The sequence below is a fragment of the Cervus canadensis genome, chromosome 13 (assembly GCF_019320065.1).
Source record: "Cervus canadensis isolate Bull #8, Minnesota chromosome 13, ASM1932006v1, whole genome shotgun sequence".
NCBI lineage: Eukaryota > Metazoa > Chordata > Mammalia > Artiodactyla > Cervidae > Cervus > Cervus canadensis.
In genome coordinates, this window is record NC_057398.1 from 55,144,384 (window position 1) to 55,171,650 (window position 27,267).

General features: G+C 38.2%; 1 protein-coding gene and 1 non-coding gene across 2 annotated transcripts in view; both read left to right on the forward strand.

The window, feature by feature from the left end:
* Positions 1-27,267, forward strand: part of RAB3GAP2 (RAB3 GTPase activating non-catalytic protein subunit 2) — a 103,005-nt gene that overhangs the window by 48,193 nt on the left and 27,545 nt on the right. Inside the window, exons 9-21 of the mRNA XM_043485874.1 lie at positions 1,197-1,295; positions 8,207-8,355; positions 9,781-9,860; positions 9,960-10,049; positions 11,479-11,618; positions 13,404-13,620; positions 14,175-14,318; positions 14,741-14,823; positions 15,179-15,243; positions 18,983-19,073; positions 21,150-21,277; positions 23,172-23,385; positions 23,716-23,813. Coding sequence (XP_043341809.1) covers positions 1,197-1,295; positions 8,207-8,355; positions 9,781-9,860; positions 9,960-10,049; positions 11,479-11,618; positions 13,404-13,620; positions 14,175-14,318; positions 14,741-14,823; positions 15,179-15,243; positions 18,983-19,073; positions 21,150-21,277; positions 23,172-23,385; positions 23,716-23,813 — 1,598 coding nt within the window. The remainder of the gene's footprint in view (positions 1-1,196; positions 1,296-8,206; positions 8,356-9,780; positions 9,861-9,959; positions 10,050-11,478; positions 11,619-13,403; positions 13,621-14,174; positions 14,319-14,740; positions 14,824-15,178; positions 15,244-18,982; positions 19,074-21,149; positions 21,278-23,171; positions 23,386-23,715; positions 23,814-27,267) is intronic.
* LOC122452645 lies at positions 3,706-3,837 on the forward strand. The gene has a single exon (XR_006272803.1). It is a non-coding gene; the product is annotated as a small nucleolar RNA SNORA36 family (small nucleolar RNA).

Here is a 27,267-nt window from a genome sequence, read left to right on the forward strand (position 1 = left end):
TTCTTTACTAGTACATGCTTTTCTGTAAAGTCAGAATTTGTTTGAATTTTTATACCTATTTTCATAATCTTTTAAATTATTTAAATTTAGTCCACGTAAAGTTTCAATGTTATTTTGGAGAAATTTCAAATAGTCACCATTAATATATATGTAATTTTTATAGAAATTTCTATAAGAATTTTCTATAGGTTTAAGAATTTTGTAATTTTCTCTGCATAAGAATTCTGCAGTAAAATAAACTAGAAATAGATAGTTATGCTTTAATTGGTATCATTAGCCATTTCATTTTTACTGTTTTTGAATTGCCATTTATTTTATTATGTATGAGATCATAAAGCCATTTTATCTCCTAGCAAGTAAGCAAGCCACTTACTGCCCTCTTACTGTAAGTTGCTCTAAATATCTGATTACTTAGCTACAGATTGTTGTGACTTTTATTTCACAGTATAGGAAAACTCTCTCTGCTTGGCCTTACTCTCAAATCTGAAGTGCTTAGAGGGTTACTGTTTTCCTTTGTCAGAGTACTTTTCTTCACCTTCCTGAATAAGTGACGAGAATCCAGCTGTATTCTAACACATAGCCTGAGAATGTACTGATAAGTGGGGTCTTGTGCATGAACCTGTGGCCCAAGGTGTAACTGCTGCTTTTCTTTTCATTCCTCACTCCCTAGGTGGAAATACCATGGTCAGTGGTCAGCATTTCCTTCATTTTCCTGGGAGTGCTGTCGCTGTTAGCGTATCTTTCTGTCAAGCCTGGTCTCAGCTGTTTGCATTTGAGATCTTTCTGTTTTCTTCTGTGTGCTTCTGCTGGGTGTACCACCAGGTTTCACTAAGACACTGGTTGCTGTTTCAAGGATTTTATTCATTGTCTTTCTCAAGAGGGAGAAATTGCATACTTGGCTTCAATTGCAATTTGAATTCACCTTGATTTTTGATGGTAGTCTAGAGTTTTTAGTAGTGTTTTCTAATTCCTTAAGTGTTCCAGAATCTCTTATGTCAGCCAAGTTAGTCTTTTAATATATGCATTTTATGTATATTGTCTTGGTGTGAGTAAATCTCACTGTATGCATGGTTTATATTACTTTATTTTTAACTACTTTAGAATAATCAAGTTATTATATTTTTGATGATTTTTGGTAAAACTTCATTTTCTCCATTATATTTAAGTTTGGTTTGTCTAATTTTTATCTTTGACAGCTGCAGCATCAGGCAATGAGAACATCCAGCCACCGCCATTAGCTTATAAGAAATGGGGTCTACAAGATATTGACACAATTATTGATCATGCTAGTATTGGTAAGCCATTACTAGTTCCAGTTCTTTTGGAACTTACTTCTTATACTCTTTGATAGAAGTTTTTTATTTATTAGAAATGTAGATTTATTCTCAGGGCTTCCCTGATGGCTCAGTTGTTAAAAAAAAATCTGTCTGCCAGTGCAGGAGACTTGTGTTTGATCCCTGGATACTGGAATATCCCCTGGAAAAGGAAATGGCAACCCACTCTAGTATTCTTGCCTGGGAAATCCCATGGACAGAAGAGTCTGGCGGGCTGCAGTCTGTGGGGTTGCAAAGAGTTGGACATGACTTAGCAACTGAACAACAACAATAACATTTATTCTTATGTGAAAAGAAAATCATTGTCTTCAGTGAGACATTTGGAGGGTAGTTCAGACTTAGAGATGATCATAAGTTAATGTCTTTAAGGAATGGTAGTGGTTTTAGTAATTATGCCCTTAGCATAAGCAGTACTGTACAGGTTTTTTGTTGTTGTTTTGTTTTTATAAGATTGTTTTTTAATATGAGCCATTTTTAAAATCTTTATTGAATTTGTTACAGTATTGCTTCTGTTTTGGTTTTGATTTATTGACCATGAGACATGTTAGATCTTAGCTCCCTTGACCACGGATCCAGTTGCACCCCCTGCATTGGAAGGCAAAGTCTTAACCACTGGACCATCAGGGAAGTCCCTACTGTACAGCCTTGGATCACCCACTATTTGACTTAAGTTTTATACAGATGAGTTTGATTCATATAACTGCCAGATCAGTCTTCTAAAAATGTAACCTTTAGATCAACAGAGTATAGAGTAAAGCGTATGTCTTCTTGTGACCTGTATTTGAAGGCTCACTGGGTTAGGTGTGAGGAATGCAGAGATGGAAAGACTTGTTTCTGCTGTCAGGGTGCATGCTGCTGGTTGGGAGAAACATGTGAAAACAATTACCGTATCACAGCATGACAGTTGTCAGAATCAGCAAGTGGACCTACTCCTCCAGGGGGAGTAGAGGAGAAGCCCGAGGAAATCAGGGAACTGGAGGTTGACCTCGATCTGAGATTGAAAGAATGAGTGGGACTTGACTAGGAGGACAAGCGTCAGGGAGGCACTTCAGTGAACAGGTATCACATGGGGCTGGAAGTGCGTTGTGTGCAGGAAAAACAGTGAGAACTGGCCCGAGTGAGGCCAGCCTGTGAGTAGGAGCCAGATTGTGAAGCCTAGGATACTGTGCACAGGAACGTTTATTTTTCTCATCACCATGTTGAGAGTCCTTAAAAGATTCTGAACAAGAAAATGGTACTGTCACATAGCCTGTTGGAAAAATCACTTGAAAGGGTCAAGACGAGAAACTAAGTGTAGGAAGGAAGCTGTGATAATCTCAGTAAGAAGTGATGGGCTTCTGAACTAAGAGTAGAAATGGGGGTAGAGAAGAAGGAAGTGTTATTTTAAAATATATTCCTATTTTTTTCTGTTTAATAATATGTGCTTATTAGATTTTTCAAATAGCACATAAAATATAAAGGAAGAAAAAATAAGATAAAATGAGGTTTTTGCTGAGAAACTACTTATAGAGTCATAGTATAGGAGAACCACATGGGATAGTCCAGTGTCTCAGGGCTCATTAGCAGTCGACTGTTAGCTGCTCCTAGGCCTAAATTCTACTCATTCGAAATAATGAGTAGAATCAGCACCTTAAGAGCAGGGTGGTTTTTGGCCAGTGGTCCCAAGGAAATACGTATCCTGACTTCATTTTCTTTTCTGTCTTTGACCTCCTGGTGGGGCTTCCCGTTGTCTGAATCCAGCTCAAAATCTGGGTCCATAACATACACACACTGGGAGGGAGAGAAGGAAGGATTGTGAATCCAGAGGGGCAAACTGAAGATACCTGACAGAGAGCGTCTTTGTTTATTGTTGCATTTCTTGTATGGAATACAGACAGACCTTGTTTCATTGCACTTGGAAGATACTACATTTTTCACAGATTGTAGGTTTGTGGCAACCTTTGTCAAGCAAATCTCTGGGTGCTATTTTTCCAAAAGCATTTGCTCACTTCATGTCTCTGTGTCATATTTTGGTAACTCTTGAAATGTTTCAACTCCTCTACCAGCGACAAGATTAGGAGTCACTGAAGGCTGAGATGATGGTTAGCAATTTTTAGCAATGAAGTATTTTTAAATTAAGGTATGTTCATTGTTTTTTTAAGACACCATACTATTGTACTCTTAACAGGCTATAGTATAGTATAAACATTTTTATTTGCATTGGGAAACCAAAATATTTGTTGACTCACTTTGCTGCGATACTTACTTTCTTTTGATGGTCTGTAATTGAACCTGCGATATTTCCGAGGTCTGCCTATGATCTGTAATAAGCACCTTGTTGGTAGACATTCCGTTTATCTTTACTTTTTGTGAACACAGAAATGTTGCAAAACTCCAAAGTGTTGAGTTCAGTTCAGGGTGACTTCCTTGTTCTGTTAATTAAACTTTGGAACATTGAAACAGGCTAGGAGAAATGATTGGATAGAAAATTTTATTCTATTCATTTATCTCCCAGCCTACAAAATGGAAAAATAAAAAAGAGGGGGCATGCCATGAGCGTTATTCCATGTACATGTTTGTGTAAAGGTCTGATTAACTCATTCAACAAAGAAATGAATGAATACCTGTTGTGTCCCAGGCACTAGTTTTGGTGCTAGAAATACAAGGCAGACAGGACCCCTGCCCTGACGAAGCTTAGGTTCTGGTGCTGGGGAGACAAAAAAGAAACTATTAAACCAAAAGGATAAATAGGGTAATAACAAAATGTTAGTGAGCGTCATGAAAATAAGCAGAGGGTTATGACAGAAGTAAAAGAACGAGGGCACTAGGTACACGGGTGAGCACAGGCCTCTCCTGAGACACGAAGGATGGGAAGCAGCCACTATGTGAACGAAGGATAAGCGTTCTGGGAGAGAAAGCAGCAGAGACAGAGGCCTGGTCTAGAGGGGCGAGGGGATGGCATGCAGTCGAAACCTGAAGGGTTAAAGAAACGGAAAGGAGGTAGTCGTGCCTTGATTGTAAAGTGAGGAAGAGGGACCAGGTAAGGTTGGAGACAGGGACCGAGGTCAGATCACGTAGCTGTGAGGAGTTCGGGTTTTATTCTGAGCACAGCGAATGCCATTGATGGATTCTAAGTATGGGATATTTAAAAATATCCCTCTGACTGCTCTTCAGGGAGAGGCTTGTGGAATGAAAAATGAAAGCAAGGAGACCAGCAAAGAGTTTGTTGGAACAAGAGAGAATGAGGATTTTGTCTCAGGAAGAGGCAGTGGTGCTAGAAAGTAGACAGATTGGAGGTGTAGTGACACTTGCCAAGGGATGGATATTAGAAAAGAGAGAAAGGGTCAGAGATTTCTTAGTTTTTAAGTGTGAACAACTGGGTGAATGTTCAGGCTGTGGCTGAAAAGAGAAGGAGAAGGAAGCGGTAGGAGTGAACGAGTGGAGAGTTGTGGTTTTTACAGGTTAACTTCTGACACAGACTTCCAAATGGAGATGCCAGGTAGACAGATACATGAGTCTAAAGGTCAGGAAAGAGGTCCAGATTATCAGTATAAATTTGGGAGGGAATGGTTAACTGTGGAATGCGTCACAGAATTCACAAAAGGAGATTTAACAACGTTCATTGATTCTTAGAAGTTTAAGTGGAATGGTGAGAATGAAAGCCGCATCAGAGTACATTTAAGAGTAAATATTTCCACTCCCTACTTTCAAAACTCAGAAACACAAGAACAAGAAATCAGCTCATAGCATCTCCATTTTGACTCCAGTCCTGATTTCACTAGACTTCTTATTCATTTTCCAGCTCCTGGTGAACACTTTCCCCTGGGTATCCGAACTTCCCAAACTGAATTCTTGACTTCTCCCATCAAACTTAGTCCTCCTCTGTCCTTCTCTGTCGTCTTCTCTTGCTTGCACCAAAAGCTTTTTTTTTCTTTTTGCTTTTGTTTATTTATTTATTTATTTTTTTCAGTGGGTTTTGTCATCCATTGACATGAATCAGCAATAGATTTACACGTATTCCCCATCCCGATCCCCCCTCCCCACCAAAAGCTTTTGAGTCATCCTTGATTCTCCTTTTTTTCTCACACTCCTCATCCAGTCCACCTTTGTCTCAGCTACCCTCACAGTAAATCCGGAATCTGACCGCATCTCCTCTCCATCATTGTCAGCATAGTAGTCCACACCACCGTTGTCTCTTGCCTGAACTACTGAGGAAGTGAAAATCCTAACTGGTCTTTCTGCTGCCTTTCTTCTTTTCCTAAAATGTCTTTACCCAGTAGCAGCTAACACATGATCCTTGTAAAATATAAGTCATATTTTTGCCACTTCTCTGCTCACAACCTTCCAGTGGCTTCCCATCTTATTCCTCATAAAACCCGAAGGCCTTATATCTCCTGCAGAACTCCCCTTCCTCACCCCTGTGTTCCCCCACGCTGATCTACTCACTGCCCCTCTGCCACACCAAGCGTCCTCCCACTTCGGAGCCTGTGTAGTTGCCCCTTCTGCCTGGAGTTTTACCCAGCCAGTCACGTGGCTGTCTCCCTCACTTCAAACAGGTATCTGTTCAAATGCCGTTTTATCAAAGTGACCTTCTTTAGCCAGTGTACAGGCCCCGAAAATTATCCGATGACTTTAACCTTCCAGAAGTTTATGTTAAGAACTGTAAGGTATAAAAGGAATTCATTTGAATCAGTTCTAATGAGATGGATGAAACTGGAGCCCATTATACAGAGTGAAGTAAGCCAGAAAGATAAAGACCAATACAGTATACTAACGCATATATATGGAATTTAGAGAGATGGTAACAATAACCCTATATGCAAAACAGAAAAAGAGACACAGATGTACAGAACAGAATTTTGGACTCTGCGGGAGAAGGCGAGGGTGGGATGTTTAGAGAGAACAGCATCGAAACATGTATATTATCAAGGGTGAAACAGATCACCAGCCCAGGGGGGATGCATGAGACAAGTGCTCGGGCCTGGTGCACTGGGAAGACCCAGAGGGATCGGGTGGAGAGGGAGGTGGGAGGGGGGATCGGGATGGGGAACACATGTAAATCCATGGCTGATTCATGTCAATGTTGACAAAAACCACTACAATATTGTAAAGTAATTAGCCTCCAACTAATAAAAATAAATGAAAAAAAAAAAAAAACTGTAAGGTGTTTCACAGTGTGGAAAGGCCTCAGATGTTCAGGGAAAACCCTAAAAGACAAGGTAGTAACAAATTCAGAAGGAAAAAAAAATTTACATCTAAGGCAGTGTAATTACAGTAGGCAGCTTGTGTCAGCAGTAATACTCAGAGTTCTTTATCGTGAGAAAGGTGAATGTGAATTTAATTTAAAAATTGAGATACGGTTATATTGGAAGAATATGGAGAGAAAAAGGACTGTAAGTTATATTTTCATTTATCTTAAATTAGTGAAAAATAATGCTAAAATTGGTGACTCAAAAAACAAAGTCACACACCTATAGTGTATAGAGTATGAAGAGAAAGCATTTTAAAACTTAAAATTTCAATTTATATGTGATACCATTCAGCCTTTGATTTTGTGCTGGTACAGTCAGCATATTTAATCATGTCATAAAAACACTTTGTATATTGAATCATGAATTCATTCATAAACAGGACAGGCATTCTAATCTTTCAGAATAGGTCAGCTTTTGTAAGGATTAAAATTTGATGACTTTAAATCCTCAGTCCAGTAAGAGGTTTGCTTATGAACACCCGAAAAGCATTTCCTTTCCCAGGACTCTCTTTCAGGAGCAGTGCATTCGTAATAGAGGCAGTACATACATATGAAAATGAAAATAACTCCTGTTCCATTCTGCAGTATGTTTGTGTTCAGAACTGACTGTCTTTATGTACCAGGAGTACCTGAGTTGGAAGACTTCGCCTGAGACGAAATCTGGCAGCAGATCTTTACTTTCTAAACCTCTAAGCTCACTTGCCCCATCCTTCTCTCTCTGCCGCCCAGGTGAATTTAAATGATGCTGGCTTTTCCTCCTCTCCATTGTCTGCTTTTACTCTTAGCACCTTGGGGAAATCAGCAGTAACTTCATTATAGAAGGCTGGGGGTTTCTGGACTACAAAGTAGATGTTTGAGAGGGTTTGTTTTTACCGTGTGGGAAAGGGTGTGGGAGCAGAGATGCTCTGCTGCCTTTCTGGAGAGGACATAAGCAGCACTGCCTCTGTGGAATGCCACGTCACAGTACTTAACAAAGTTGTTTAAAGATGTAGATCCCCTTTTGAGCCTACACCTCTGTGTATGAGGATTTGCCATACAGATGAACTTGTATGTAGGTATGCGAAGATCTGTCAAGGACGTATATCGCAGCATTATTTGTAGTGGTAAAAGGTGAGAACCAACTCAGATGTCCATCAGAAGGTCAGATCAATTATGGCATGACCACACAGTGGAATACTCTGAGTGACTGCCAAGAATGAGCATGTCTCCTTGATATTTTATTAAATTTAAAGAACAAGGCACACATCAGTTGATTTGGTGTGCTGTCATTTATGTACCTATAACATTTCTGGAAAGCAACATAAAATATTTCAGTTGTTACCTCAAAAAAGTGAACTTATACCTGGAGATATTGGTAGACTCTATATTTCTTGTACCATTTGAAGTTTTTATCTGTTTAAAAAATTAATATTTAAATTGTTTTGTATATTTTATAACTTAGAGGAATTGTAGATGGCAGTTTTAATATCTTATGGATGTTTTATGGCATTGATCTTGTAGCTTTTAAAAATGACTTTCATCTATTAAATGAAACTCAGCAGTTAGCGTTTTAGAATGGAGTTGAAATAAAAATCTAGTAATCTAAAATGACACTGTCATTTCAGTGCATTAAAATCACATATTGTTGTTGTTTTGTCATTAGGTATTATGACTCTGTCCCCTTTTGATCAAATGAAGACTGCCTCAAACATAGGTGGATATAATGCAGCAATTAAAAACAGCCCACCAGCCATGTCTCAGTATATCACTGTAGGGTCCAGTCCATTTACAGGCTTCTTCTATGCTTTAGAGGTAAGTGTTTCATCATTAATCTTGATTTTCAACATATATACAAATTGGATATGGTAATAGCCTTAAAAGTGTCCTTTTCCCTGGTGGCTCAGATGGTAAAGCGTCTGCCTGCAATGTGGGAGACCCGGGATCGATCCCTGGGTTGGGAAGATCCCCTGGAGAAGGAAATGGCAACCCACTCCAGTACTCTTGCCTGGAAAATTCCATGGACAGAGGAGCCTGGTAGGCTACAGTCCATGGTGTGCAAAGAGTCGGACACGACTGAGCGACTTCACTCACTTTCACAATAGCCTTAAAAAGATTAAGTGGTTTACATTTGTAAATTTCAGTATAAGCTGAAATTAGTCTCAACTCACTTTCTTCTAAATTCTTTAGATTAACTGGAAAGGTACTAAAGTCAATGTAAAATAAGCAGCCTTCTTTGTTTCTGATGCCCCGAATTCTTAGTTGAGTTGTCTTGAAATATTGATGCAGTAGTCAGAAGCTTAGAGTTGTTAGTGATGTCAGCCCACAACGAAGTTGAGTAAATGAGGAATTGTAAAGATAGAATGAGCTGCCAACTATGGCTGATGGAGTGGTGAAAACTGCTCCCTAAAATTGGGTAGACTTAGGTATTAGACTTAGCAGCTCTGATTTCTCACATAAAAAGCACCCTTCTCAGAATTGTCCAAACTGTCTTTTTACTTTAACAAAAATATATTTTAAAAAAAGAGGTGGGGGGGAATAAGGAGTTTGGGATGAATAGATATACACTCCAGTATATAAAATAGGTTAAGCAACAAGGATTTTACTGTATAGCACAGGGAGCTATATTCAGTATTTTGTAATAATCAGTAATGGAAAAGAATCTGAAATGTGTGTGTGTATATAAAACCAAATCGCTTTACTGTATACCTGAAACTAACACAGCATTGTAAACCAGCTATACTTAAATTTAAAATAAATTTTGTCAACCCACTCCAGTATTTTTGCCTGGAAAAGTCCATGGACAGAGGAGCCTGGCGGGCTGCAGTCCATGGGGTTACATGACTGGGCACGTGTGCACGAGGGTGGAGGGAGATGGGTTGGTGGCAATAAAGTGGTAGAACTAAAAATAAAATAAATTTTGTACAATATGAAGTATTTCTAAATAAAAACTGATTGAAAAAATGTTTGAAAAAGAGGGAAAAGAACTAGTTCTGTATGGATGAGAAATCAATAGCCCTGCTAGAATAAGGCCATATTAATGTCCTAGTTTAGATTTTTTAGTTGACAATAATTTAAAGAGTGAAATCATGGAGATTATGTAAACTATTAGTGATTTTACTTTTAAACTATAGAGTTAAAACTTCTGATTATATTTCTACCTCCTACCTTTTTAAAGTGCATCTCATTTAGAAAGTGCATTTTGTCTATTTGTCATCTTTCAAATGTTCTGTTTTTCAGGGAAGCACGCAACCATTATTATCTCATGTTGCACTCGCAGTGGCAAGTAAACTCACTTCCGCTTTATTTAATGCTGCCAGGTAATGACATCAGTTTAAAAAATTTTCGTCTCATTTGGATGGTCTGCACGTTAAAACACTGGAATCCATGGTTTTAGTCTAAATGCTCTTTCTTTTCAGTGGTTGGCTTGGTTGGAAGAGCAAGCATGAAGAAGAAGCTGTCCAGAAGCAAAAACCCAAGGTGGAACCAGCTACCCCATTAGCTGTAAGGCAAGTCCGTTGTGCTTCTCTTGCGTTTTAGTATTTTTAGAAATGGACTGTTAAATGTATGCTCTTTCCATGTGCTTAGCTCATTTATTGATTTCTTGAGTCTTTGGAGGTCCTATAAGTCATTAACATGGGACTAATGTTTTCTCCCAGAATGTAAACTTCATGAGGAGAGTGGTTCCTATATGTTTTAATGACACTTGTCTCCCCATCATGTAGTAGAGGCTCAGTGTGTGTGTGTGTGTGTGTGTTGGGTGGCGCTTACAAACACTGTACACTTAGATGTACAGTAGAAATATTGGGTTTTTGATAGCTATTGAACTTCTTTCTATAAAAAGTGTTGGTTTTTTTTTGAACTTCTATAAAAAGTTTAGCTTATTGGTAAGCTGTAGAACCTTAAAAAGGACATAGTGATTTCTTTAAAAAAAAAAAAAAAGTAAAAACGGGATCCCATATATTCAGGCATTATGCTTGAATAATGCTGACTTATGCTTCCTTGCTTGTTCCAGCAGTACTGGGGGAAGTTTAGTGGATTTGTCAGGTTTTGGGGAGAGAGGGCATGAGTTTTGCTTGATTCTGTTTTTAAATCCTTTTTTATTACTCAATATAAAGTACCACCATGAAGGGAAATAAAAACTTCTCCCCTTTTTTAGATGTTCTTCAACTGAAGAGATATAACTAATTATCTGTTATTAAAATGTATTGAAGTTTATCTTCTAGAGTGTTTTCCATCTAACATATCACATTCGCAGTCACCCAAGAATGAAGAAATAAGCCAAGTGTCCCTATGCATCACATGGATGTACAAAGTCTCTGAGTACTTTGTCTCAGGGAGTTTTTTCAAAATGAGCTATTCTAGTTCTTTCTCAGTACTTCCTTACTTTTATTTTACCCACATTTCTAATAGGATTGATTATAGACCAAGAACAGTGTACAGATAACTATTTAGAAGAAGGAAAGTTCTTGCTTCAGGCAGTTACATTGATATCAGCAGGATATGCTATCTAGAGAAAAAAGAGAAAAGATTAGAAATAAGAAAAAATAGACAAAAATGCCAGTGTAGGAGCAAAGTATTCTAAAATTTAGTTGGTTGTCAGGGTAGTTTCGTATGACATACTGCTTAATCAAGGAAAGATATACGTGTACTTGATACTCTCTGAAAAAATAAGGTTGTGGGTATTCTGTATCAAATATCGCTGAAATAAGACTTAGGTATTATTATATAATAGAAGAAAGTTCCTTACATATTTTGTATTACAAAATGTCTGGTGTGATTAGTTAATAAGTTAACTATTAATCCATACAAAGTTCATATTTATTTATATTAATATAAAATCAGATTCAGTCTGTTTTGTTGCTGTATTTCATTATTCTTTTATTTATTTCTAGATTGGACTTTGAGTTCTGCTTTCTTTTTTCTTTTAAATATCAGATTTGGGCTTCCAGATTCTAGACGCCATGGTGAAAGTATATGTCTGTCTCCATGTAACACACTGGCAGCAGTAACAGATGATTTTGGCAGAGTTGTTTTGTTGGATGTAGCTAGAGGAATTGCAATACGCATGTGGAAAGGTACTTTCTTACAAAAATCCAGGAAAAAAGTTAATTGGCTTTTTACCCCAGTAGCTGAACAGTGCTATCCTTCTTCAGCTTCTCGTTGATAACAGTGTTTCTTTATGCTTGCCTTCTTTCTTTTTTTAATCATGAACTCAGATCATATCAACAACATTTGACTGGTAGTCCCAACTGACACATCTTTTAAGTTTGACTAACTCATAGGTACTTAAAAACTCTTCCTTATGTACTTCTTTTCAGTTCTCACTGACATTGTCAGTTCCTGAATTTAGTTTCTTGCTCCCGCGAGATTCATTCCAGTTTGCATGGCCATGCTTGAATCAAATCTTTCCAAAACTAGAATGCCAGGTTTTTCAGATTTAAGATGGCAAAACCTAGCAAGATTCATTTTTTTTAAATTTGAGTTCATATCCATATGCCTGGGTCAGTTCATTTAAGTGTCTTGGTAACATTGTCTCTTAGAAGTTACATTTAGTGAAAAGCACAGAGCTGTGTACAGGATCAGTTTGATATCACATGACATCCTCAGGAACTCAGTCTTATTCCGTGTAGCTTCCCCATGAAGGTTATATCATGGTCCAAATGGCTGCTGAAGCTCCAGCCATCTTAACATGCATCCCAAGAAGGAAACAGGGGACAGAAAGCCTACCACCTTAGTCTGCTTTGAAGATATTTTCAGAAGTCTTGCCAAGCTTTTTCTGCAATACATTATTTAGGACTTAGTCACATGGCAAACCTAACTATAAGGGAGACTTGAAAATATATTTCAACCTGAGTAAAATAAATCCCCTTGACTAAGGCGGAGAGGAGAATGCATTGTTTGTAATCATCTTTAATATTAACATGTCAGAAGAGACTATTGGTTAGAAACCACAATTTTGATGTAATCTGGTCTGTTTTTAGCATTGTGAGGAATAATGGAGTTGAGGGCATTAAATTTTAACTCTGGACCTGACTGAGGCCACTATTACCTTCTTGCTCAAGAAATCCTGCAGTGAAAAAAAAAGAAAAGAAATCCTGCAGTGTTTACTTGCCACATGTCACATGTTTAAGTGTCTTTAGAAATAGGTTTCAAGGTAGCAGATACATTTCTCCCTGAAATGGTGCTTGTTTTCTGAAATAACTTCAAGGTTATGTTCTCAGCAAGACTTCTGCAGAATATATACCAATTGGTCCAGATCTATTATGGTGATGCTATGGCTGCCACTGTGGCCTGTCCTTCTGCAGCTGGTGCATTCTGTCCTTTTCCTCCCCATTACTGGAAAGAGAGGGATTGGATTAGGAAGGTGTGACAGCAGCATGTTTCTTCTCACAGGCTGGTGCTGCTTCCCATTGCTCATGGGATTCCCATTCCCACGGGCTGGAGCCCATGTCCTCCTTCTGTGTGCCACCAAGGGACCTGAATTGTAGGAAACCAGTTTGATCTTCTGTTTTAATTGGATTTTTATTTTAAATCTAAACCTTAAAAATCTCTCCAGAATTTTTTAAAAAGAGAGAGGAAGGGATGGAAATGAAATCAGGGAACCTTCCATGATAACTGATTTCTTCTTAAGAAAGTGTGATCAGAACCAACTGTAGCAAACTGACATTTTAATGAGACTTGGTGATTTAGGATTTGTCATAATTAAGCTTTTTTCTGTTTAATATGTTTCATAATAAAAGAGAATATACGTTTATTGCTTTTCTTGAGCCCCTCTGACTAAAACATTCCTGCGTGCTTCAGAAGGCTCTGCTAAACCTAGATTCCATATCTAAGCGGCTTTCCTTTCCTCTGTCTCTAAGGGTATCGAGATGCACAGACTGGTTGGATCCAGATTGTAGAGGACCTCCACGAAAGAGTGCCAGAAAAGGGAGACTTTTCCCCATTTGGAAGTCCTCAGGGTCCAAGTCGAGTGGCTCAGTTCCTTGTGATCTATGCACCACGGAGGGGCATTTTAGAAGTGTGGAGCACACAGCAGGGCCCTCGGGTTGGCGCTTTCAATGTGGGAAAGCACTGCAGGTAAGCTGCAAACCCTAGCCTTTTCCTGGCCTCAAAAAGAAATGCTTTTGTTCAAGTAAAGCTTCTGTTTAAAGCTACTTAATTAGATTGCAAGTTGGTTGAGAATTAAAATGTCCTTTATTGTGGTTTTTTCCCCATGAGTACCTGCTATGTAATTATGGATTAAGTGTTTAATAACAAAGGAATCTGACTGAAGAGGCTGTGATACACTACTGAATTAAAGTCAGCTTTGGTGCCCCTCTTGTCCCCATTCCTCCTTACACTGTGGAGGCTGGAAAGGAAAGATTCCTTCCGATTCCCCTGGTGATGATAACAAGTCATGTGAGTGCTTTGTTTGCCACTGTGACATCAGCCTGGTTGTGTTTATGTGATTTTCTAGCACATTTTAACAAGGTAGAACCCTGGCAGTTAGGTTCTATTTTACTTTTTTTTAATATTTATTTGGCTGCCTTGGGTCTTCGTTGTGGCACCCTGGATCTGCATTGCATCACGTGGATCTTTTGTTGCGGCATATAAACTCCGTGGCTTTCCATATTGGTTTGTGATTTCCTCAGGCTTCTGTATCCTGGCTATAAAATAATGGGCTTAAATAACATTACCAGTCAGAGTTGGCAGCCCCAGACTTACCAGATCTGCCTGGTTGATCCAGTGTCTGGAAGTGTGAAAACAGTCAATGTTCCTTTCCACTTAGCATTGAGGTAAGTTGTATCACGTGCCAGCTTATTAATGTCCCTCTACTGACTTTTCCCAGTCCCTTTTTTTTTCCTCTATATTAAACTTTTATTTTGTACTGTAGTTATGGCCAACTAACACTGTTGTGATAGTTTCCGGTAGACAGCAAAGGGGCTCAGCCACACATATACATGTATCCATTCTTCCCCAAACTCCTCTCCCATCCAGACTTTCACGCAACACTGAACAGAGTTCCCTATGCTATACAGCAGGTTCTTGTTGGTTATTCATTTTAAATATAGCTTTGTTTTATTTCTCTCTAGACTGATCCCTTTTAAGTGAAATAGAAAGCATAGAAAAGAAAAGGAAATTTGGATGTATCAGAATTAGAAGGAAAACAGCTTCACTTTCTTTACGAATTTGTTGTATTTTTTTGTTATTGTTTTAGCGATAAGAAGAGTGAACGAGCCAAGGACATGCACTTAGTGAAGAAACTGGGAACCTTACTGAAAGCAAAATGTCCCAATCTTGGTAGGTGTCCTTTAATAAAAATGAAGGATACTGTCATGGCATTTTTAAAGTTAATACAATATTCTAAATGGAGCAAGCAAAACACTTCAGTGCATTTATGAGCTGTTGTAACTCCTTTGTGGAATGAGATGAGGTACAAGTAATCATGTATAGTTTTTATTGGAATTACTCTGAAGGATTAAACATGCCATCTAGGGAGTATTAAAATTTGTAACAATAAAACAGTAATTTCCAAGAGGACTCAGAAATCCTTCAGACTGACTGATAGTGCAAATGCATGTGTTTTTCTTTCAGAATAAAGTTTACCTGTTGTAAAAGTGAACCACAGTTTTATTTTGGTTAATTTTCTTTCTAGATTTGATTGAAACAGAAATAAAGGAATTAATTCTTGATATTAAATACCCTGCAACCAAAAAACAAGTAAGTGTATGTAATAAAAGATCTTTCCTGCCAAGTAACTGTTACATTCCCTTCTTAATAAAATCTGTATTTTCCTATTTCCTTCCAAAAACATGACAGGCCAAAATCTTCTTTCTGTGTTTTTATGCATGTTCATCCTTTTTTTACATTCCCATGCAAAAGTTTCTGTTGTCTCTTTTGTCTGTCTTCTTTTTTGATTAAGTAATACTGCCATATATGGAAGTACGTGTGTTTTATATACACACGAAAACCCATACATAACGTATATTCAAATTAAGTAATAATAATAAGACAAAGCTGTGTATGACCACCCACCTCAGGAAACAGGATGTTACCGGGGACTCTGAAGAGCCCTCCCTGCGTGTCCCTCCTCCTCCCATCCCTTCTCCCATTCCTAAGGTAACCAGTGTTGAGAATTTTGTGTTCCTCTTTTGCTTTTCTTTGTATTTACAGCATTTCTGTATGACTCCTTTAAAACATAGTGATGCATTTTCCACTTTTTTGAACTTGAAGTGAATCGAGTCCTACTCTGTCTCATCTTTGTGATCTACTTCATTCTCTTACCATTGTGTTTCTGGAAGTTCTCTGCATTGCTGCCTACAGCTGACTCATGTATATTTGAATTCCACTCTGTGACTGTATTTATTCACACTGTCCGTGGACATTTACATTGTTCTCAGCTTTTTGCTGTTACCAACAATGATAGTGTGATTATCCTTGTACAGTGTTTCCTGGAGCACAAATATAAGAGTTTCTTTTGAGTTTACATCTTAGAGTGGAATCTCTAGGGTATGCACTTCTGGCTGGTTGATGATGAATTACTTCTCAAAATACTTGTACTAATTTACGTTCTCATTTATAGTATAGAAGAGGCCCTGTTGCCTCTTAGCCTCTCATGGAATAATCCAGACTTGTTACCTTTTCCAGGCTCCTGGTTGTAATATGGTAACTCGTATGTTACTGCCACTCTTCTTACCCAAATCCCTGCTATTGCTGCTCGGGTTCTGACATGGCATGTCCGTCCTCAGGGATGCCTCTCAACTCTGCTTTAATCAGAACAGAGAGCTAATGACTGCAGTCTCACTTAGTTTCCTCAGGGGCATTGATTCCAGGACCCCCTCTGAATACCTAAATCTGAAGGTGCTCAAGTCCCTTTATAAAACTGTGAGGTGACAGTTGCTCAGTTGTGTCCGACTCTTTGTGACCCCCCTGTGGACTATACAGTCCGTGGAATTCTCCAGGCCAGAATACTGGAATGGGTCGCCTTTTCCTTCTCCAGGGGATCTTCCCAACCCAGGGATCGAGAACCCAGGTCTCCCACGTTGCAGGTGGATTCTTTACCAGCTGAGCCACAAGGGAAGCCCAAAAATACTGGAGTGGGTAGCCTATCCCTTCTTCAGGGGATCTTCCCAACCCAGGAATTGAACTGGGGTCTCTTGCATTGCAGGCGGATTCTTTACCAACTGAGCTATCAGGGAAGCCCCATAAAATTGTGTAGTATTTGCATGTAGCCTACGCACGTCCTCTTGTATACTTTAAGTCCTCTCTAGATTACTGGTAATTCCTAACACAGTGTAAGTGCTATGTGAACAGTTGTAAATACAGCGTAAGTGCTGTGTAAATAGTTGCAAGTGTGGGGCAGATTCACAGTTGCTTTTAGGAACTTTGTGGAATTTTTTTCTTTCCGAGTATTTTCAGTCCATGGTTGGTTGAATCCGTAGATGAGGAACCCATGGATACAGAGGGCTGATTATACTTGTTTTCAGATTATTTCATATGTATTAGTCCTAGCTCCCCAACTTTTTCCTCTTTACCTCTTTTAAGCTCCTTCAAATAGGACCTTACCAAATATGTCATTTTCATAATACACAGCATCTGAAATAGTAGGATGATTTAGTGAATACTGGTTTCTTTCTATCCCTCTTATTCTATTATGGCACTCATTTTCTAAAAGCACTGTCGTTTTATTGTAGAACTGACAGGTCCCTGACTTTTAATTGTGTTTTCCACTCCACTGACAGTACTAATTGGTTCTCATTTCCCTTAGGGCAAAGTCTCCATTATTAAAGATTCTTTTGACAGAGTGGGCATGTAGGGAGCAGTTTAAGGCTTCAGTCCTGGAAAGGGAGGGTTAGAACCCACATAATTCTTCTCATTTTAATATCATCTTTTTTACATCATAGAACAATAAAATCAGGAAACTTTAGAACAGTACAAAATGTTTCCTTAATTTTTTTAATACTACTAAATTTCGTATGAAGCTATGAATTTTATAAAAAATACTAAACAACCTGATAGTGAAATTTGTGTATTGTTTTACAGCAGTTAAGGGAGGAAAGAAACCAGTTTAGACTTTGAAGATGGAATAATATTAGTAAGGCAGTGAGCTGCTAACTTGTGTGATAGTAGACACAACAGAGGCAGATGACATTTTCCTAGGTATTTGCCTTTTTCGGTCACTTTCTTTTTTAAAAAATGTTTTCTTCATTTATTTGGCTGCTTTGGGTCTTAGCTGCAGCACGTAGGATGTCCGTTTCAGTGTTTGGGATCTTTCATTGTGGTGCACAGGCTCTCTGGTTGTGGCACACAGGCTCAGCAGTTCTTGTGCTCAGACTTAGTTGCCCTGCAGCTGTTCTTTGACTAGGGATCAAACCTGTGTTTCCTGCATTGAAAGGCGAATTCCTAACCAGTGGACCACCAGGGAAGTCCCTGGGTCACTTTCTTTATATTCTCCATGCATCTGCCTCATGCTAGGCCAGACCAGCCTCCAGAGCTGCCCTCTGCACCTGTTTCTTCGCCACAGACACACCGAGTTGTGGTTGCATGAAGTCTGATATTTGTCTCATGCCATATCCGTAGCCTACCTTTTACACTGTTTAATCTCATAATTCAAAATTCAGTTTATCATGCTGATAGGAAAGGACAAGTGTGAACTTTTAAGTGCGATGTGTAACCCACTAGTGATTCTGATGTTTGCTTTTTTAGGCATGAAGTAATGATGAAGATTCTTAAAGAACTACTAGTGGGCAGGAAGAGAGTAGGCGCGGAGAGGTGGGAAATATATTCTTCTAGACTGGCCTGTGGATGCAGCCAGCCATGCTCAAGCACAGTATCATAGCAGTGATTAAGTTGTTGTCAGCTTTTATTAGTGGCGTGACAATGGCAATGTCTGCTTTTCATTTATGCATATATACTACAAACTTACTGAAACTCTTACTGGTGAATAACTTCATCTCTGCCTCAGCCATCCTGTTGAACATCAGTTGCCTTCCAAGTTGTTTCATTCTCAGTCTGGACTTTCTGTCATGGTACCATATTTGGCATGACATGAAATTGATTACATATTACTTATGATGCCACTTTAGCTCTGAGATAAGTAATACAACATCTTAAAAATGGAGTTTCCCTTTGAAACTTGGGGCAGTGAAACTAGGGGCATAAGTGTAAAATTTAAAAACCAAGATCTTTGCCTTGTCATTACGAAAATTGTTCCTTATCTTTCTTCTAGGCGATTTCCCTGGTGGCTTAGACAGTAAAAGCATCTGCCTGCAATGTAGGAGACCCGGGTTCGATCCCTGGATTGGGAAGATCCCCTGGAGAAGGCAATGGCAACCCACTCCAGTACTCTTGCCTGGAAAATCCCATGGATGAAGGAGCCTGGTAGGCTACAGTCCATGGGATCTCAAAGAGTCAGACACGACTGAGCGCACTTTCTTTCTTTTTTTTCTTTTTCTTCTAGGCTTTGGAAAGCATTTTGGCAAGTGAACGTTTACCATTTTCCTGCCTTAAAAACATCACTCAGACATTAATGGACACTTTAAAAAATCAAGGTAATAGGGTTTGTTTATGGTCTCACCTCAAATTTTATAACTCTGCCCATAGAAAGTATTAGCTGTTTATGATGCCATCATGTTACCTTGTTGTGGTAATATGTATGAGAAACAGTGTACAAGAAGGAAGAAAGCTTATTTCATGCCTTGATCATTGGAGGCTCTTTAAATTCCCTGTTCAGTGCATGCTGCTAATCTTTGTCTGAGTATGTTGACTCTGTTTCTTACTCTAAATATTTTTCATTTGAATCCATCTGTTGTGAGGAAAGATAGAATGATGGGAAGTGACTATTGTGATAATAGTTGTAAAGCGTTTTTGAAAGCCATTGGCATGTGGGGACAAGATCGCTGGTGGTAAGCAAAAAAACAACCAGGCTGTCTTGCTGCCATTGTATTTTAACTCTCAGCAATGTTGTTTTGACCATGATAATGATTTTTTTTTCTAAATTCTATGCTTTGATTAATGTTTTGTCAGTGTATGGAATCTGTATTTTTTCATCCATTTCCCTCATGAACAGAACTAGGGCTTCCCAGAATCGCAGACTATGATTACATGACCAATTCAGATTTTTTTTTTACTATTCAGAATACATTTGTCTGGAAAAGAGTTACATCTCTGACTGTGGGGTTGTAACTCCATATTCTATCTAGCTGAGCTAGAAAAATTTATTCTGAATTCCTAACATCAATTAAAAATGTAGTGTTTGGTATACTGACTTCATCTAGTTGTGACTTTTTGCTTGTTGTGTGAATTATATGAAGCATACATTTATTTTTTGTGGACCATTTTTTTATTGAATTTGTTACAATACTGTTTGGGGTTTGTTTTTTTTTTGGCCACAAGGCCCGTAGGATCTTAGCTCCTTGACCAAAAATCAAACCCCTACCCCGTGCGTTGGAAGGCAGAATCCCAACCCCTGAACTCCCAGGAGATTTCATATTTAAGCCAACCTAGAGTGGCTTGATAGATCAAGCATAATATGCTGTTTCAGGGGACTTCCCTGGTGGTCCAGTGGTGGTCCAGACGCTACTTCCACTGCAGGGGGCACTGGTTCAGTTCCCTGGTAGAGGAACTAAGATGCCACATGCTGCATGGTATGACCGAAAAATAAACAAATAAATAATACACTGTTGCAGGACAGTAAGCATCCTAATTTTGAATTTTTTTTTTAACACATCTAAAGTTGACTTTTAGCAAATAGAAAACTCCCTTAGTGCATACATGTTAGAAATGCCTCTTCTTAAAAGTATAGTATACTTCTAAAATCTCCCTATCCCCCTAAGGATTTTTTTAAAATGTCAAAAAATTTATTAAATTTTGTCTTGCACTGGGCTGGGAGTAAGCCAAACACCATTGTCAGAGTTCTATACCATCACTAGCTTCAAGTTCTACCCACAAATGAGAGTCCTAAAAGTGATAAGTACTGAGTATGCTAAATTTTATTGTGGCTATAAGAACATAGACAATCTTCCATGTTACTATATCTCTTTTAACAGAGTCTTGCCGTTTTCAGTGTCTGCCTTTATCATACAGGAATGTATTATGCAGAGAGTGGGTACTTTTCCAGCGTTAATCTTGACAGGAAAACTGACTGATGCAGGTGGAATTCTACTTTTGGTCTCTTTCTCAGCCTCTCTTGAGGATACATGTGTTACAATCCAGTTTCTGGTTGAATTATAGTATCTTTGACCACAGTGATAAGAAGAGCCAGGCAGCTTTCCAATTGTCTTTTCTCAGGGCATGAGAATAATAGACAACATTTGAGTTATGGGGTGAGGGGAGGATATTTTCAAGCCTGTTTCCAAAATATTTGTTTAAATTTAAGTACTAGACTAAAATATCTCTTCTGTTTTCTTTCTTTCTTTTTTTCCTCCCCTCCCACTATTAGAGCACCTTCATTTAAAAATTCAGACACTTTGCATGATAGAAAAATTATTTTTGACTTCTTAATCTGTTATATTGAAAGCATAGCAATATTCTAAAATGGACATCAAGAAATTATGTAAAATTAAGAGGTTTTTTTATCAGTCTGTTAAATATATCTCATTAATGTATTTTTTCTTTCTGCCCTATAGAGCTTGAGTCTGTTGATGAAGGACTGCTACAGTTTTGTGCCAATAAATTGAAATTGCTCCATCTTTATGAGTCTGTTAGTCAATTAAATTCCACTGATTTTCATTCAGATACACCGTTCTCTGATAATGTGAGTAATCCCATTACTCATTATACAAAATAATCTCTGGTTGTTTTTTATTTTTTAATTGATAGTGAAGTACAAATATTAAGAGGTTTTTTTTTTTAATGTGTAAAGGTTTATTTTCTTTACAAGACCCCCTGCTGGCTTTCTGTATCTTGCTCCTAAATTTATGTTATTTAGGCTTAAATATTGAACTTGTTATTAATCCATTGTCAGTACCTAGAAGCATTTGGTTTTCCCTAACTTATTTTATAAAATTGCTTCTTAAAACTTCTTTTCCACAGGGTTTGCTAGTCAAAAATATGCAATGAACAGAAGTAGCAAATTTTCTATTTATTTTAAAGAAAATGATTCTAACAAGCAGAAGAGACCAGCTTTTCTGTGTTGTTCTTAGTAAACTGATATGGCTCTGTTATTTACTACATAATAGAATATGTTTTTAAGATAGTCCATCTTACATGAGAGTGTTTAAAGTAATTGTAGAAAATTTCTTTGGTTTTCTTCTTCAAAATGTAAAAAAGTGATAGGACTTTGTAATCCTTATTATAGTGCAAGTGCAATATTGCTCATTTCTAGGAGAGCATACAAAATTCCTACTTTCTCTGCAGAGAAATAGAATTTCTCTTGATAGAGAACAGAGAGAAATATTGTTCTCTCCTCCTTCAACCACTGTGTGACCGTGGGCAGATTGGTGGCTTCAAGGTCTCATGTCTTTTACTTATCTAAAGGAAAATCATTAAAGTGACTTTAGTGATTTGTCAAGTCACTGGTAACGCTTTTAAAAAACATATTTGGTACATCTGAAAGCTCATTGAGTTTTAAAACAGATGCCTATTATTGTAAATACATGTATAGAAATAAACAGAAATTTTAAATAAAAATGAGAAGTGGAAAATACTGAAAATATTTCCTCTCAGTATTGAAAATAGCCTACACATTCTAACATTTTTTTTAATCTTTGGTAATATAGATGAATTTTATAAAGTATGTTAATGATCTCTTCATAATACTATTCTGTGAATGCCATGATAAATGACAAGGCCATTTTTCAGGAGATTTTGTTCTGCTATTACTTCTCCAATAGTGAAAAATACTTGCAAGCAACAGAAAAGTTCAGGTTGATTAAGTTGTATCTATAGGGTGCCTGGGTTGGAAAGATCCCCTGGAGAAGGGAATGGCTACCCACTCCAGTTTTCTTGCCTGGAGAATTCCATGGACAGAGGAACCTGGTGGGCAGCAGTCCATGAGGTCTCAAAGAGGCGGACACGACTGAGCAACTAAACTGCCACCACCATCAGTAGTAGTAGCAGAAGATGTTTCTGCACATCTGATGTAAAAACAGTTTGAGAGGCTGGCCGGTTGTATCTGTTACATTTTAATCTCTATAACCCTGAGAGCCATGTAGAGAATTTATATGTAGATACAGTGAGGACTGTTGCCCACTGCTTTTATTTTATAGTGTTTGTGCTGCTTACTAAAACAAGTATTAAATATCTGGTAGTTCTTTCGTTTCCTCAGAATTGCAAGAGTTGGCAGTTAACAGCCACTTACATTTTTTTCTGATTAAGCAATAATATATGTTTATTAAAATTCAGACATTTTAGAAGGGTATTGAATAATGTCAAGAAACTTTCTGAGAATGATACTTTCAGTAATATGTAGTGTTTCAAGATTATTTTATTTAAATAATATCCTACTCATCAACTGAGAGTAAAATTTTCAGCAGAGCACACCATAGCTATCACATTAATTAAGAAGTCATTTTTTGCTTATCGTCTTGGATTTTGTTTCAGGTGATAATGACAGATATGGCAGATAATGACAGATAATTGACACATAATGGAAGTCATAGAAAGAGACATGGTCTATTGATAACTTTTCCTTCCTCGCTAAATTTAAGGACTTGGCTGTGTTACTAAGGCTGGATGAAAAAGAGCTCCTTAAGCTCCAGGCCTTGTTAGAGAAGTATAAGCAGGAGAACAGCAGGACTGCTGTCCGATTTTCTGATGAGAAGGATGGTGTGTTACCTGTGAAAACATTCCTGGAATATTTAGAATATGAGAAAGATGTGGTCAACATAAAGAAGACAAGTGAAGAGGAATATGTGGCTTTAGGTAGGTAGAATGATAAACTACTTTCTGAATTCTCCCTCTTTTTAAATTAATTAACCAAAGAATTGAATGTATGTTTTACAGTCAATGGAAGACCCTCTGGATGGGTAAGGCACTACCTCATGAAAGTTGTGCTGAATTAAAAAGTGTACTTAGGAGACAGTGTGAGACATGTAATGATTTGCCTTCTGCTTTAATCACTTAAGCAAACTGAGCCACTGATTTCCCTTCTCTGCTGTTGTTTTGCTCCTCTAGGAATCTAGATTGCAATTCAGGAAGATTTTGAGTTAGGTAACAGGCATTGGTTAACATGTTTTGTTTTTGTTTTACCAGGCAGTTTCTTTTTTTGGAAGTGTTTATGTGGAGAAAGCTCCACTGAGGAAATGTGTCACACTTTGGAGTCGGCTGGACTTAGCCCCCAGCTGTTGTTGGTAAGGTTTCTTGTTGCTGGATGCTGTTCTTCCTTGTTAATGTCATCTGGAAGTGGCTGTCTCCTTTTTTTATTTAACTCTTGTCTAAATTGTATTGTAGAGCATACATGAAAACTTTCTAAAAACTGTCAAGGAAATGTATATCATGTATTTAATTGAATAATAATATATGATTTTTCTCATTCTCTGTAAATTATAACCAGCATATTTCAAGGTTGGCCTAAAATAAATTTAGAGTCTGTTGTGTATGCATGCATTTACAGTGGACTGGGATCATCAGAAAAAAATGTTCATATTAGCCTAAAAAGATCTTATCTAGAGGACAAAATTGTTTCCTTAAAGCATTATTGAATTATCAGACATGCTCAGACTTTGAATACATGTTAGGATTTAATCTCTGTGCCATAACAAATATAAATCAAAGAAGCATCCAGTGGGAAAACTATAACACTAAATTTTCAACCTTTCTGTAAAGGGCAAGGGTGTTGCCCCACATCACTTGTTCTGCTCTTGACTGCCCCCCACATGTACAGAGATACACACATGCACACCCTTTATCACATGCCCACTCACATCTCAAGTTTGGGCCAGGATTTGGGCCTTCCCCCTCTATGAATTTGTTGACTGTGCTAACATCAGTTTTTATTTATTGATCGGTTTGTTTTTAACTGTGCTGGGTCTTCGCTGCTGCTCACAGGCGCTCTCCAGTTCTGGTGAGCTGGGCCTGCTCTCTAGCTGCGGCGCACGGGCTTCTCATGCTGGCGGCTTCTCTTATTGCAGAGCACGTGCTCTCGGGCGCAGGCTTAGTTGCCCCGAGGTATGTGGGCTCCACCCGGACCAGGGATCTAACTTGTGTCGCTTGCATTGGCACGTGGATTCTTTATGTAACTGGACCACAATATTGTTTTAATTGAACATGTAAGTCCTTTAAAAATGGATTTTGCTCTACCTTCCTTTGCAGTGTAGATGTCAGGAAGTACAGTTAAAGGTACACATTGCTTGCACATGGTTGTTCATAAGTGCCTTCATTCATAATAGCCAGACACTGAAACCTGCTCAGTGCCCTTCAGTGGATAAACAGATAAACAGACTGTGGCACATTCTTACCGTGGAACACCCCTCAGCAATTAAAAGGAATAAACTATTAGTAGAAGCAGTAGCTTGGAGGAATGAGGAAAATATGCAAATAGAAAAAACCAATTTCAAAAAAGATACATACTGCATGAATCTATTTTCATAACATTCATAAAATAACAGTCATAAAGACGGAGAACAGATTAGTGGTTGTCAAGTGTTAGGGATGAATGTCAGGGAGGAGGGTGTGGCTATAAAGGGTTAACAGGAGGGAGATTTTGTGCCAGTGGTGGAGTTGAGTATCTGGATGGTGATGGTTATGCAGTGCTACACAGGATAAACTTCCATGCTGCAAAATGAGTGCATGTATTGCTGCTGAAATTTGAATAAGCTTTATGGCTTTTACCAATGACAGTTTCTTGGTTTTGTGTAAGATGTTAACATGAGGGAAGACTGCAGGAAGGGCCCACGGACCTCCCTGTGCTCCTTCGTGCCACCAGTGAATCTATAATTATTGCAAATTAAAAAGTTTTTAAAAAGACAACTATTACCTATCATTCAAAATTGAGATGCTTAAATAGATGAACACAGTCTACTACTTATTTTCTATTGTGCTTAATCAGTTTAATTTAAATTTTCTTTACATTAAAACTGAGGTCGTCATTGTTCAGTTGCCAAGTCGTGTCCAACTCTTTGTGACCCCATGAACTGCAGTACACCAGGCTTCCCTGTCCTTCACTATCTCCTGGAGCTTGCTCAAACTCATGTTCACTGAATCAGTGATGCCATCCAACCATCTCATCCTCTGTCACCCCTTTCCCCTCTTGCCCTCAGTCTTTCCCAAAATCAGGGTCTTTTCCAGTGAGCCAGCTGTTCATATCAGGTGGCCAAAGTATTGGAGCTTCAGCTTCAGCACCAGTCCTTCCAGTGGATATTCAGGGTTGATTTCCTTTAGGATTAACTGGTTTGATCTCTGCTGTCCAAGGGACTCTCAAGAGTCTTCTCTAGCACCACAGTTCAAAAGCATCAATTCTTCAGCACTCAGCCTTCTTTGTGATCCAGCTGTCATATCCATACCTGACTATTGGAAAAACCATAGTTTTGACTATATGGACCTTTGTTGTCAAAGTGATGTCTCTGCTTTTTAATACATTGTCTAGGTTTGTCATAGCTTTGCTTTCATAGCTACAGTGACCGTCTGCAGTGATTTCTGGAGCCCAAGAAAATGAAATCTGACACTGTTTCCACCTTTCCCCCTCTATTTGTGATGAAGTGTTGGGACTGGATGCCGTTATCTTTGTTTTTTGAATGTTGAATTTTAAGCCAGCTTTTTCACTCTCCTCTTTTACCTTCATCAAGCTCTTTAGTTCCTCTTTACTTTCTGCCGTTAAAGTGGTACCATCTGCATATCCGAGGTGGTTGATATTTCTCCCAGCAATCTTGATTCCAGCTTGTGAGTCATCCAGCCCAACATTTCATATGATATACTTCATATATAAGTTAAGTAAGCAGGATGGCAATGTACACCGTTGATGTACTCCTTTCCCAATGTTGAACCAATCCATTGTTCATGTCCAGTTCTAACTGTTGCTTCTTATCCTGCATACAAGTTTCTCAGGAGGCAGATAAGGTGGTCTGGTATTCCCGTCTCTTTAAGAATTTTCCACAGTTTATTGTGATCCACACAGTCAAAGGCTTTGGCGAAGTCAATAAAGCAGAAGTAGATGTTTTTCTGGAACTCTCTTGCTTTTTCTATGATCCAGTGGATGTTGGCAATTTGATCAAAGGCTGGAAGAAACAAGCCTCACACTTAGACCTCAAGCCGTGTATTAAAAAAATTAAGTCCAGTGGAACATAAATATCAATATGAGGTAAAACTACAAAATCTATAGAAGAAAATATCAGAGCAAGCTTGGTTTAGACAAAGGTTTCTTGAGATAGAAAAGGCATGAACTGTAAAAGAAAAATACTGATAAATTATGCTTCATAAAATTTCAAAACTTTTGTTTCTTAAAAGACTGTTAAGAAATTGAAAAGGCAGGTCTCTTTTACAAAACGTAGATCTGATAAATGCATTGTGTCCAGGTTGTACAAAGAATTTGTGCAACTCAGTAGTGGACAATACAGTTTAAAAATGTGCAAAGGATTTGAACAGATACGTCACCAAAACATACATACAGATTGCAAATAATTACCTGAATGATGTTCAGGAATTAGCTGTTAGGGAAATGCAAAAATAAAACCATGATGGCCTCTGTCCCGAAGAATGACTAAAACTAAAAAGACTGACATAGTGTTGCTGAGGATGTAGAGCAATCAGAATGCTCAACACAGAGCATGATGGAACACAGCATGATGGAAATGCAACTTATTATAACCA